Source organism: Ambystoma mexicanum, chromosome 6q, assembly GCF_040938575.1.
Source record: "Ambystoma mexicanum isolate Mex_15411 chromosome 6q, UKY_AmexF1_1, whole genome shotgun sequence".
NCBI lineage: Eukaryota > Metazoa > Chordata > Amphibia > Caudata > Ambystomatidae > Ambystoma > Ambystoma mexicanum.
In genome coordinates, this window is record NC_090937.1 from 981898044 (window position 1) to 981912735 (window position 14692).

Sequence of the window (14692 nt, forward strand, 5' to 3'; positions counted from 1 at the left end):
TGCTCCTGCCTCAAGTTCATCGGTGCAGATTTTGATCATCTCCAGGGGTGGGAGTGTCCCTTCCTGTCCATAGGGTGAACAAACTCCAGGAGCGTTTGCGTTCCCTCCTTGCCCGGTCTTCTGCTCCGGCCAGGATATGGTTACAAGCTCAAGGGGACATGGCAGCTATTTTTGTAGTGCCATGGGCCAGAGCCCATCTCCATCCTCTGGTGTTTTACACACTGAGATACTGGGATCCCGTCTCTCAGTACTATACTCGGCCAATTCCCCTGTCTGATGCCATCAGAGCCACCTTCTGATGGTGGTTACACCTTCCAAAACTTTCAAGGCGTTTCCTCTACATCAACCCTCTGCAGATCCTGATGACAGATGCCAGTGTGTAAGGATGGAGAGTGACAATGGATGGATGGACTACACAGACAAGGTGATCCCCTTAAGAAGCCCAGGCTTCACCCAACTGACTGAAGCTGTTGCCAGTCCTCTGGACGTTTCAGCACTTCGGTCAGCACCTGGAGAGGCAGGCTGTGCTGGTCCCGATGGACAATAGTGTGACAAAATGGTACATCTCCCGCCAGGGGGGCGTGGAGGACCAGCTTGGCCTCCCTTGCTTTACTGGAGTCCAGGATTATGTTGTGGTCGGAGTCTCATCTACTTTCTCCGGAAGCTGTCTATCTCCTGGAGGAACTGAATCTGGAGGCGGACTCCATGAGCAGGACATACCCTCATCTGGGGGAGTTGGCCCTGATGGGAGAGGTCTTTCGGGCCCTGTGCAGGTAGTTTGTGGTCCCAATCATCGATCCATTTGCTTCCGGCCTATTGTCTTCTCCCTGCCTACTCTTCCTGGGCGCAGGACCTTCTAGCCAGGAGACAGGGCGCCCTGTCCATTCAGTGGCCTCCGAGTCTCCTGTACGCCTTCCCTCCCTTTCCTCTTTTCTCCAGGTTTCTTCTCAGAGTACAGGGAGAGATGGCCCCAGTGATCCTAGTGGCTCTAGCCTGGCACAGAAGCAACTGGCATCGGACCTCTCTGGTCCTTTTCCCCCCCTCCCGCTGTCCGCTGAGGCTCCCTCTTCCTCCCCAGTTCCTCCTCCACGTAAGAGTGTGGAGAGTGAACTAGCTGGTTAAATGCAGAAGGGGGTTTCCCAGTCCATGGTGATTGATATTCAGGGTTGTCACAGGGCTTTTACTCTCAAATCAGATATGGGCATTGGCAGTGCAACTCGACTTGGTGCTCTCCTAGGAGTTGCCTGTCCTTTGTCCTTCTCTCTCTTTTGATTCTAGAGTTCTTGGGGGAGGGTTTTGAGTTGGGCGCCACTGTATTCTCCTTACGAGCTCAAAGGGCGGCCATTCGGCATTTCAGGGAACCTTTGGAGGATGAGGGATTATCAGTAATGCTGAGGTTTGATGGCTCATCTCCTTAAGAACTTCTCGCAGGCTCGGCCACCTATTCGTCATCCTTGTCCTTCCTGGGATCTCCCTCTTGTTCTCTCCCACATGATGCTGGAACCCTTTGAGCAACTGGAGTCAGTTGATTTGAAATATCTTACCTCTAAAACAGTGTTTCTACTGGCCATTACCTCGGCTAGGCGCCTTGGGGAGCTTGGGGCTTTACTCTGTATCCCTCTGTACATGAGGTTCCTTCCGTAGGGGCTGGTTCTTCGTCCCACCCTGGCCTTCTGCCCTAAGATCATCTCTGCATTCCATCGGAACAAGGATCTGGTGCTTCCTTCTTTCCATGGCATGGGTTACATGGATGCGACTCCTGCTATTAGCCTGCTGGCTGTGGGTCTGCTGTCCGGATATACCTATACAGGATGGCCTTCTTTTAGCCTTGCAACTCCCTGCTGGTGACCTTTTGTGCAGGACAGGTGGGGCGGAAGCAATCAGTCAGTGGCCTCCATTAGCCACTGGGTCACTATGACAATCCTCTCCCACTCTGCAGAGGGCAGCTCGAGAGGTCTACCCGGCGGGTGGCCACATCCTAAGCGGCCTTACAATGGGTTTCCATCTGGGACATATTTTCAAGCTGCCACATGTGCTTCTCCTTTGTCCAGTTTATATTTTTAAAAAAATGGGGGCCAGCATCATAAAAGGCTTGATGGACTACACAGAGTCTTAAACTCAATGCGAGCAATCGCAGGGAGCCAGTGCAGGCGGAGAAGCAGTGGCAAGGATGAAGTCAGCCGAGGGGTCACAAGTGCCAAACGGGCCGCAGCATTCTGCAGGACTTGCATCTGCTGAATTTGATACTTGGGTTGCCCAAGTATATACCATTACAGTAGTTTAATGAACTAATTACTGTGGACGTCACCAAGGATATCCTAGTATTCGCGGGAAGGAGAGGAAGAATTTTTCTGAGAGCCTTCAATCTCCCAAACCCTGCACTACAGACAGCGGAAATCTGGGTTTCTCGAGACCCACTGGGGAGAAGTTTGACTCCAAGACTCTTGACAAAAGCGCAGGGGGAGGGGCAGGGGCCAAGGGACTGCGGCCAATAAAGCAAGGTCCAAAGATGGTCTCTCTCCTGGGGACCCACCACCAGCATCTCCGTCTTGCTGCCATTCAATTGCAGCCAATTGGCTGCCATCCAGATTGCCACTTTCTCAAGGCAAACTCGTAACCTTTAGGGGGGCAGTCTGCGGGGAGTAAAGGTAGAATATAAGCTGAGTATCATCTGCATAGGAGTAAAAAAGTACTCCACATGCAGCGATGAGCTCGGCCAAAAGCTGCACAAATAGGTTCAAAAGAAGGGGGGAGAGAGCTGACCCCTGCGGAACACAACAGTGTAGCTCAACCTGAGCAGAATGACAGGCCTGAAAAGAAAGAGTCTGAGAACGGCCAGTCAAAAAAAAACGAAACCAGGCAAGGATAGATCCTGAGATGCCTGCCTGCTCAAGCGTGGACAAAAGAAAGAATCTCATTCTCCACTGTATAAAAGGCTGGTTGAAGTCTTGGTTAGTTAACATTGGGGGAGGTGGCTCCTCTTATCCGGAAGGGATGCAGGGGAGAAGCTCCCGTCCCACCCCGCATTGGAGGGGGTAAGTATTTACTTGTTTCTTTTTCATACATAATCATGTCTGGGAGATGGGGGTCACTTCAGTGTTTGGACTGGGTCGAGGAAGAGTAGCACTCGGGCTAATGAAGGTTACTGGTAAATAATTAGGCCATTACGTAAGCTTCTGGCCATGTCCCCTAATACAATGTTTTGCTTCTGGAAGATGGACGAAGAGGTTCAACATTTCCTGCAGAGGATCTCTGTGATAGCAATATGGTATGCTGTCCTTATCTCATTGGGTTATATAAAGTGCACATCTGCTGGTAACAAAGAGCTGCCAACAGCGTGCGCGGTCAGTGCTGGATTAATCGAGGCCAACCCCCCAATCTTAGAGGGCCCCTGTCGGGGACTACAAGCTTCGGATTGTTACTGCTCTGACTATCTTGAGTGTTTGTTTAGGTATCGTATGCTTTGTGACACTTTGCTCAGCCTGCTTGATGCTTCAGAAAGAATACTGCAGTTAGGAGATATGTGCTCATCCTGGGTCCTGAACCCATAGTCATGCTATTGTGTCCTATTGGCTGCTCTTGCATTACATATCCAAGCCACAACCCCAAATTAAACCCTCCCAAATGAGGATGCCTGCGCTATTAAAACCTGTTTACAGCATTTTTGTCCTTTCCTTGGGTGCACTTCCTCCTTTGTCAGCTCCACTATTGGAGCTTGCAATGGATTCAATAACTTCGGGTTTCTCTACTAAACTTTGCATTTTCTGCGCCCAGTACATTAGATACTGCGATCAGTCTTCTAAATTAATGCAGAATAATTGGTCGCATAATTCCTGCAAGCTGTGATGGAATTGTTATTGCCTTGTTAAATACATTTCATAGGAGTTCCTTTCACTAGTGCTTCTATGTTAACATCAAAGCCTGGTCTTGCCATAGTCTAAGGACGAGTGATGAAGGTCCTAAGTCACCAGGAACATTCTTAATTTTTATTATCATTTGGAGGAGATGGCAGTTCCCAAATTGGTTACAGTCAACATCTTGGACCACTAGATCATGATTTTCTGGTCCATTGAGACTCTTATTTCTGGCATCTTGGACATTCTGTGTGTGTTTGAATTGTAGGAACTTCTTTTCCAATGTATTAAGATGTTCTATGGAATGATGTATTATTTTATGGGTATTTAAATCTCAACAAGGATTGATTGATTTTTGGATTCTAAGCTCACCCCAGTGCTGGGTTACTTGCAGAACCCACTAACATGATTTTCTTTCTCTGGATTCAATTATAACCAGTTATACCCAAGCCATCAAAAACAATGTATCTTCTATTCTCTCCCTCCAGAGTTAATTGTTTCCACTAAAATGCCCTGTTTCGTTATCCATATTCTTTTAATTTGCCACTTGGTGATGATGTATTGACATTGTACTGTGGCAGAACTATATCAATCATGAAAGATTATTTCAGATATATTTAACTGACTTTCCACCGCCAGATAATGTCTGTACGGTTCGGTAAGAAATAAACCTTGTTGACTCTAAGATGACATTGCTCAATGCAGCCAGGATGATAAACTGTCAAAAGACCATTATGCAGGACATACATTACTGCTATCTATTTATTTCTTAGCAAACATCGCAAGACCCTCATGCACTGCTATGAAGTTATTCCTGAGAATTCCGTCTGTAAGCTGTATTTCGATTTGGAGTTTTATAAACCAGCCAATCCAGGAGCTGATGGGAAAAAGAAGGTCGCACAGCTCATTGATGTAAGTACTCCACAAAGATTACAGGGAGCTGGGTAAAATCCTTGCATAAAACATTTGTCGTCATTGTATGCTTCTACCAATTTCATGTCAGCAGTGTAATGTATAGAAAAGCAGGTAATTGAGATGGTGATAAATGGCAAGGTATAAAAATCAAGCAATAATATAATTGGTGTCTTTTATGTTCATGTAATGTTGGTGGTCAGGCAGCCATCAATCCAGCGAGTCCTTTGGACAACTTTTATTTATTTGATATTGCTCATGTTGTAACAAGTTATTCACATTTTCCATATCCAACATTTTTGCATACAGTCGTCTCTTAATTCCCTCTCCCACCCCAACTCCCTCCCTAGCTCCAGTATGAACTGTGACTGTAAACACAGTATAGAACATTGCAAGGGGCTAAACCGTTCAGGTAATTGGGACCTCAGTTCAGGTAAGAAGTACATGGCTATAGTCATTTGTGTCCATCATTGGTCTCTAGTGAGTGTTAATCTGGGGGGTGCTGGTTTTCAGGGGCGGTTTGTCATCCGGTGAGGTGAACAGATCTTGTACGAGTGTATTCCATGTTATTATGTCCTCTGAGCTTTCTCCTATTTCTGTTTCGAGTGCATTGTACCATACTGCTGTTTCTGCCATGTTCTTTTGAAATCGTCCACCATGTCTCTACCTTCGGCCCCTTTCTGGTCTTCCGTGTCATCGCTATCCTCCTTTTGGCCAGTACCCAGGCGAGGTCTATCATTCTTCTCACTGCTCTATCCCTCCTGGGGTATTTGTAAATTCCAAGAAGGCATGCTTCTGCTATCCATTCCTGGCCTCCTTATCTCTCCCTTTTTTAATTGCGTTTCAATTTGCTGCCAGTATTCCCGGATTGCTGCGCAGGACCAGAACATGTGTCCCATGGTAGCCTTTTCTTCCCCACATCTTGGACATCCCTTTACTCCCGCTCCTGGGAAATGCGATATTTTCTGGGGTGTCATGTACGCTCTGTGAAATGTGTAGGATTGGGTCAATTTTAGCCTAGCATTTCTCGAAACTCTCTTGGGGTATAGCATTGCTGTTGACCACTCCTCTTCCGTAAATTCTCTTCTCACCTCTAGTTCCCATGATTGTTTCCCTCCATTTAGGTCTTTAGGTATTGCTTCCAACAGTCCCTGGTATATTCTGGAGACCTTGTGTCCTCCTTCAGATACTACATATAACAGTCCCAGTGTCTAATTTTCGTCTTTTGGATCCGGGAAGGTTGGCTATGTATTTTCTAGAGCGCGTGTTAGCCTGGTGTATGTTATGAATTGGCCTTTGTGTATCTCGTGTGTTTCTATTAATTTGTGAAAGGTTTGTAGTTTCCCTGTGGGACAGAGATCTCCAATAGTTATTACCTCCTTTTCTTCCCAGTGCTTTCTGCTATGAGTTAAGTGTTTGCTGTTGTCTCTGTGTATGGCCGCCAATGGAATCTGGGGGGAGTAGGGCTCTCGCACCTTCAGTATCTTTTTGGTTCTGGATCATATCTGTCTGCCTAGCTGAAGGAGTGTCGGTGGGTTCGTAATTCTGGTTTCCTACAGCCACAACACTTCTTTTAAGAGGTAGGGGGCTATGATGGGGCTCATCAGGACATGGTCTATTGTTTCTGAGGCTGCTAGCCATCCTGACACGTGTCGGAGTTGCCCAGCTGAGTAGTAAAGTTCAAAATGTGGAAGGTGTACCCTGCCCTCTGTGTAATTTCTGCATAGTACGTCAAGTGTGACTCTCCTTCTACCACTTACCCATATGAAACTGTCCAGTGTCGAGTTTGGCTCTCGGAAGAAGGCTCTTGGTATGAGATTTGGTACATTTATGAAATGGTACAATAAGCGGGGGAGGTCTATCATTTTCAAGAGGGAAATTCTACCCATCACCGAAAGGGGCAGTTTTTCCCAGAGTTTAATTGAGGCCTCTAGACCCGATTTTGCCTTTTTTGTGTTCTGTGTAGGAGTGTCTCTAATGTCATGATATATATTAATTCCTAGGTATCGGAAGGAGTGGACTTTCCATTGAAGTCCTAGACGAGGGAGTTGATCTTTCTCAATCCCTATCCACCCCGCGAGGGGGAAGAGACAGGATTTTGTCTTGCTCATCGAGATTCCCGATAGCGTTGCAAACTTCCCCAATACTTCCAGATAAGTCTCTAGATTGTCTTCTGGTTGTCTTATGTATAGCAGCATGTTGTCTGCGTATAAGGATATCACATGTAGTGACCCATCGACTTGGAGCCCTGTGTCTTTAAGTTGTTTCCTCATATGTATTGCTAGGGGTTTTAGTACCTTAATGTATAAAGGGGTGATAGGGAACAGACCTGCTAGGTAAAATTGGTCTGAGAAGGGGGAGGGAGGGTGCTGTTGAGAAGCCTGGAAAATGGTTGCAGCTCTGCGCCACGCGAGAAAACAAGTTGATTAGGTGGAGGCCCAATCTCTTCCTCAGCCCTCAAAATACTCAACTCGACCACCGAAGCCGAGAAGCTCCACCGGCTGGATGCCCGGATCGATTGGCAGCCCCTGCACCGGGAGATGGCTTGATGCGTGCTGAAGCCCCAGCACTGCCACTGATCCCGGCTCCCACGTATCACCTGCTTCGGCTCCTGACAACCCCGCCTGGGGCGCTGGAATCTCCCGAGGCGCCGCTTACTACAGCGTACCAACCAAATACAGTGAGCCGAGGCGGGGAGCCGAAAACCCGCATTATACACTGCTGCCTGCATAGCGCCCTCCTCCCAAACGCCGCACGAACACTGTTGGTCACGGAGGGCAGGGGGACTCTTCGCTTGTCTGCCCTGCAGCGCCTGGCCCGCCCGCTTGCAGCCTTCAGTTACATGCCGCGGAGCGGGCTGGGAGGACTCTGCGCCATTCTGCAACATAGACCCGGGAGCCTGGATGATTTTCCCTGAATGCGGGACCCGAAGCCGTAGACCTCTGCGCTGCGGCAGATTCAGCGCCACTGGCTCCTGCCATCCGGCACCTCAGCAATAGCCAGCCATGACCAAAGGGTCTGGTGGGGGAAGAAGGCGGGTGCCAGGCAACCCTGCGAGAAGACTCAAACCAACCTCGACAATCGCCATCGGACCTATCCACCTCCGCTCCGTCGCCCGCCCCAGTCCAGGACCTCACGGGTATGATGGAGGCCATGGCGAAGGGCTTTCGCAGCCGTGCACGAAAAACTGGATGACATCAATGCCAGCGTCGACTCAATACGCTCTCAGCTGGCACAGGAGGGAGCCCAGACATCTGAAGCAGAGGATAGAATTGGCACCAACAAGGATAACATCCGCTCACTGCAGGACACAGACACGGTGGCCACCCTCTCCAGAGACATGAAACAAGTCAAAGGCAAGTGCGATCACCTTAAATCGTGATCCTGTAGAAACAATGTCAGGATAGTAGGGGTCCCAGAAAAAACTTTGACCGGTAATATGGAGCTGGCGGTCGAAAACCTCCTCAAGGACCTACTAGATCAATCCACCCTCTCTCTGTTCTTTGCAGTGGAGCAAGCTCACCATGCCTTGTCACCCAAGCCAAAGCCAGGAGACTTTCCCATGCCTATTATTATAGCAAAAATTCAGAGCTACCGGGACAGGGACACACTTCTCTGCTTAGTCCCGGAAAAGAAAGAACTGAGACTCGGATCCCAAATTGTCAGAATATTCCTGGACTTTTCTATTCCTGTACAGCTAGAACAATGCCAATTTATTGGAGTCAAAAAGATGCTTCGGGAACGAAATGTACAATATGCAATGTTATTCCTGGCCCACATCAAATTACAATTCCGCCGGGGCAAGCTGTACTTCTTTACAGTACCCAGCGAGGCAGTGAAGTTTATTGAAGCGCAAATTCCAATGGCCAACCCGCCGCAGGATCCGGCAGAGGAAAACTGACCAACCTATTGTTTACTCTGAGTTAAGAACAATGCCTATATTTCATGCAATGACATGTGCTGCTTGTAACTTTCCTTAAGCTCGCCACCTGAACACTTGCTATGTATAGGACGCAAGGTCCTTTTTGTCGATTGCTATCGCACAGCAACGGCGCTCCCATCTGCAGTTGCTAGTTGGAAGCATGCTGTTCTCAGTCCGTACGCCCTGTTGGCAAGTGGGAATGGTTGGAGAGATGGTAGGGCTGAGGAATTACACTGCTGGGCTTGGGGAGGCAATGAGGGAGGGGTGGGGTTACCAACAAGTTGTCGCAACCCGACTCCGAGGCTATTCAATATGCCTGTTGCGTAAGTTGTTATCACAGCGCTCGTTGTGCCCACCCACCAATACGACGGGTGGACAATACTGAAAAACTGGCGGCTGGGTCCAGAGGCACCCAAGACACTGCACCAAGTCCTGCAAAATAATTTTCCCTTGCACATGGGCATAAAGCCAATATACTATTTCTACAAGAAACACATGCCAAATAAAACACTTGCCGCAACATAGCTACCCCATGGGGGAGAAATAGATACTTCACCTCATTCTTTACTCAATCCAGAGGCGTCATTGTGCTGGTTCACAAATCCCTGAAATTCGTAGCAAAACATAACCATGTGGACTCAGAGGGTAGATTCCTTGTAATACACTGTGTCTTGGAAGGGCTAGAACTCATACTCGTAAATACTTACTGTCCCAATATAGACTCACCGGAATTCTTTGCCCAACTCAACGACATCTTGGCTGCATATCTCAGTCTGCCCTTGATATGCAGAGGTGATATGAATCTCATCCTGGACCGCACACTAGACAGGTCTAACAAAGCCCCCTTCCCCAATCACGTGCGGCTTGCCAACTGTTATCCATCATGCAGGCACTTGAACTTAGGGACGCATGGCGCTTCACACACCCTATAGCGAGAGAATATACTTTCTACTCTTCGGTACACGTCATCCCGCATCAATCTCTTCCTCATCTCTAGCTCATTGCTTGGGAGAGTGTCCGATGTGCACATTGGACCCCGAACCTTGTCCGATCACTCCCCAATCCACTCACCATGAAATTCAAAGTGGGCCCGTTGTGTTGCCCCTGGAGGTTTAAATCTATGGCACTGCTAGATGTTGTCTTCAAGGCAGACATTAAGTCTGATATCAACACTTTCCTCGAGTCAGTCCAATACATCAGAGGACACCTCCCACAGCATTTGATGGCAGGCCTTCAAGGTATACATCAGAGGCATGGCAATGTCGAGGGAGGCGGGGGTACTTAAGTACATAAGGAGGGACCTGGGTAATTCTGAGGGATTGCTCAGGGACCTCGAGCAGGAACACTCTAGAACATCTGACACTGTACTTTTGGCACAAATCTGTTTCGAATTGGAAAGATTTGAAGGCCTCGCTATAAGAGAAACCCAATACTTCTCCTTCCCAACGGCGGCAATGATGTATGGGGAAGGTGATAGGCCGAGGAGGACACTGGCCAGAGAGGTCCGATCCAAACTTGGCAAGGTCCAAGTGGACTGCATGCTGGACATGCATGGTGACAATAAATGGTCAGATGCCAACGTGGTCGAGGTGTTCCGCACATTTTATCATACTGTATATACTGCACCAAAACCAAGCGATGAACAAGCCATTCGGACTTTCCTCCAGAGTAACCCATTGCCCTCGTTGAATGCCCAGATCAGAGAGGAACTCAAACTTCCGATCACTCTTGAGGAGATTGTAGCTGTCATCTCTACCCTTCCCAAAAGCAAGACCCCTGGTCCTGACGGCCTCGCAGCCGAATTCTATCAAGAATACACTGTGACATTGGCCCGATCCTCCTTGCGGTCTTGGAGGAATCCCTACGTCTCCAGGTTCTTCCAGAATTCTTGAGGGAAGCTCTAATCATTGTAATGCTGAAACCGGACAAGCCTAGCAACGACTGTGGCACGTACAGACCCCTATCCCTCATCAAGTGTGACACTAAAGTATATGCGAAAACCCTGGCCAATTGCCTTCTCCCATTAATGCCACACTTGGTCCACCCCGACCAGACGGGCTTCATCCCTGGAATATCCACCAACCTCAACATCAGGAGGTTGGGTAATATAATGGCTAGGATTGACCCCAGGGCAAACGCAGTTGCAATAACGATTGACACACAAAAAGCGTTCGATATGGTTGCCTGGGATTACTTATTTGCAACACTTAATGCAATGGGATTCGGCCCCAATATGTCAAAGTATATTAAACTCTGATATACACAACCATTGGCCAGGGTTCTTGTTAATGCCTGCACCTCTGCACCGTTCCAGCTTCAGAGGGGGACCCGGCAAGGATGCCCATTCTCTCCTATTCTGTTTGCCCTGGCCATCGAGCCCCTGGCAGAACACGTCAGGATACACCACGGTCACTGAGGAAACCGGCTAAGGCCGCCCCCCCCTCCTAGATGGTCTCCCTTTATGCAGATGACGTGATGTTGTACATCCGAGATCCCATAACCAATCTGGCCCCAATCCTCAGAGATATCACACGCATAGGGAGACTCTTGTGCTTCACAAATCATTTTTCGAAGTCCGAAATATTCCCCCTCACCGATGCCACTGCTGATTGCCAAGGTACTTCCTTGTTAAGATGGTCCCCAGATCGCATGAAATACTTGTAACAATAACAGTTTTGCGCTCCCCTCCATCCATGCTGCAGGACAACTACACCTCGCTCACCTCATATACAGAATCCAAAATACATAAATGGAAAGCCATCCCACTCTCACCTGCTGCTAAACATTTGCTTATAAAGATGGTAATACTCCCCAAGTTGCTATACACCTTCACTTATGTCCTAGTGTGGCTGGGAAAACCATACTGTCAAAATGCATGCCCTATTAGCGCAGTTTCTATGGCACTCCGGGACGGTCCGCAAGAAATGGGTAGAGATGACATACCCTTATGACAAAGGGGGATTTACCGCCCCCAATCTAGAACTTTACTGGATAGCGGCCCAGGTGCAATTCACCACGTTCTGGTACCCCATGGCACCCCTGCCACCCACATGTAAAGTTGGAGACACTTGCTACAACTGAGCCAGATCTAAAAACGTTGATATTGCCCCCATGACCCGGTTGCACCCATACTGCGCGCATGGCGCTTACTAATCACTCACACGGGCACGAAGAATCCCTACTACCGCTGGCTCTCCCTGTGGAAATTCCCTGAAATAAAACCCACATGGGATAGGGCGATCAACATGGGAACGCCTAGGCTACAGGGCCTTGGCGGACCTCTTCCCAGAGGGCCAATTCATCACACCTGCCATCTGGAAACCAGGCCATGGGAACTCTGGGATGGAGCACCTCCAATATTATAGGCTACACGCGGCCATATCCCCCAGATGGCCCTCTTACCCGATCGAACCCCTGGATACTGCTGCATTGGCCTATATTGTAAATTTGGGGGACTGTAGACACATTCTCTCTACACTATATAAGATACTAATAGACACTACTCCCCTCCCCCCCAGCCCCCATACCTCCCGAGCCTATCAGGACTGGTCCCGAGAACTAGGCTCTGAAATTACCAATAACCAATGGACTCGCATGTGTATGCACTCCCAAAAAGTCTTACTGAATTTTCAATTCAAATTTATGCAGTTCAAACTTCTGAATAGACTATACTACACTCCGGCCAGACCCTCAAAGATGGTTCATACACAACTTAAGGCCTGTCCTAGATGCCAACACTCGCCTGCAGACCGCCTGCACATGCCCTCGCATAGGAGAATACTGGGACCGTATCTTAAACATAATCTCACAGGTACTGACCATTACACTAGACCAAGGCCCCCTAGGCACACTCTTTGGTATTTGGCTGACTGTTACTAGTAAAACTCATTGCTCGTTTGTGTATATAGCATGCATGATCACAAAGAGAGCCTTATTATTGAAATGGAAAGACAGGAATCCCCCCAGTGCAAAAGAATGGATGATTGCGCTGTCATGGGCTCAAGAATGTGAAGATCTATATGTTTCCTCTCTCCCCTACCATTCTAGACCCTGAGATGCTTGGGCGGCCTTCCGCTCTTACCTCTGCAATCCTGATGCACCCAAACCGGTACTGAAACGTGTTATTTCCCACAAATTGTAACTCAGAAATCCTTCCGTGCTGTTTGGTATGCATAGTTGTCTGAATTCAATATGCTGAAGTTATAATGCAAAATGTACCCTTCTGTCCTGTATCTTTTTGCCAGTAATAAATAAAGGTTTAAAAAAAAAAGAATTGGCCCGAGATGTATTTACCAGTGCACACTCTTGCCGTTGGGCTTGAGTAAAGCATGCGTATCAATCTCATGAACCAGCTTCCTATGCCGTAGTGTTCGAGGGACGCAAACGGCCATTCCCATCTGACCGAATCAAATGCTTTGACGGCGTCTAGTGCTACTACCGCACAGCCTTCAGTCTAGTTACGTGTTTTGTCTATCACCGCTTGGAGTCGTCTCCGGTTTTCTGTGGTGGCCTATTTGGTCAGGGTGTATCAGTGTTGACTACTTGAAGTCCCTATGCGAGTACGGCTGTGAGGATTTTGGTGTCCTGATTTATTAGTGCTATTGGTCTGTAGGATTCGCATAGCTTTTTATCTTTACCTGGCTTTAGGATCGGGAGTATGACTGCTTGTTCCATGCTGTCAGGTAGTTTCACTTTTTCATATGCCTCTTCTAGAACTAGAAATAGTTGTGGGGCTGTTAGGTCTGTGTATTCCCTGTAGAACTCTGCCAGAAGGCCATCGCCTCCTGGAGTTTATCCAGCTGGTAGTGTGGCTATTATCCCTTGTATCTCTTCTATTGTGATTGGCGCTTGTAACATTTCCTTTTGTTCTGCTGACACTACGGACAGGCCAATGTCTTCTAGGGTTTCTTTTATTTCTGTCTCTCTAGAATCGGTTTTGTCTTCGCAGAGATTGCGACAGAAGGCTCTAAAGGTCTTGTTTATCTCTTTCTGTAATCTCCAGGTTTCCCCGCATTCATCCGTTATCTCTACAAGCTCTTCTCTAGTGTTTCTGTCCCTGGTCAACCAAGCTAATAATTTACCAGGTTTGTCACATTGTCCATGTAGAGTTTCAGTATATTTTGCATAACTGCAGTTACCCAATCTTTCCCAATGGTCGCGGCATTCTTATCTGAGTGTTATGAGTGTTACTTCTACCTTTTGTTCCTGTGGCTTCAGACCCTTCCAGTCGGTGGGGATGGGGATCTGGGTGCGTTGTCTTATCTGTCTAGGGCAGGGTCTATTGTGCAGTTGAAGTCCCCTCCCCAAATCCACATCATGCCCTTATAAGTGGTCATAGAGAGCAGTAGAATGCTGCTGCATTGTGATTACGTGTGTAAGTATTAATTGGGCAGGTTTCTTTTTTGCCAAGGAATCCATGTATTAGTATTAGTCTTCCCTCTGGTCTGTGTGAGTGTGTAGTAGGCCGAATGGCACCCAAGTTGCTATCCAAAATCGGACCCGAACTCCATGCCCCTCCATTTCCTGAGTATTTGGAACTGCTTTGCTGGCGTTCAGTGTGTCTCTTTTAGCAGGGCTATGTGGATCCCTTTGCGGTGTAGATTTGCCGCCACTCTCATCCTTTTAACATAATTATTTAGGCAACGTACATTCCATCTAAAGGGTCTCGTCCATCTAGGTTATGTCTCCTGATTCCCTGATTCGCTTTTTCCCAGGGGGAGCTTCTTGTGTTATCCCCGCTTCCTGCCGAGGGGGAGTAAACTCTTCCGTGAACTGGGTGGCAATTTGCAATGTCCCTGCCATTGGGTTCTTCTCTCTTTTCCTTCCATGTGCTTTCTCGGTTCCTCTGGGATCCATTCTTGTTGTCACCTTCATGGAATTGACCCATAGGTTCTTGTTAAGTTTCTTCATATGTGACTGTTTGGACTGTGTTGTAACTTGAACAAAGTAAGTTCAACTAAAACTCTAGTGTAACTTCTAACATGTGATAAAATGGTGTAAACCC

General features: G+C 47.9%; 1 protein-coding gene across 4 annotated transcripts in view; it reads left to right on the top strand.

Annotated features, from left to right (window-relative positions):
• Nucleotides 1-14692, top strand: part of PRIMPOL (primase and DNA directed polymerase) — a 790131-nt gene that overhangs the window by 303668 nt on the left and 471771 nt on the right. For all 4 annotated transcript variants that reach the window (XR_011282268.1, XM_069631491.1, XM_069631492.1 and 1 more), the window contains one exon: nucleotides 4628-4766. Coding sequence is in view for 3 of the 4 variants with exons in the window: in XM_069631491.1 (XP_069487592.1) it covers nucleotides 4628-4766 (139 nt within the window). In the remaining variant the exon portion in view is untranslated. The remainder of the gene's footprint in view (nucleotides 1-4627; nucleotides 4767-14692) is intronic.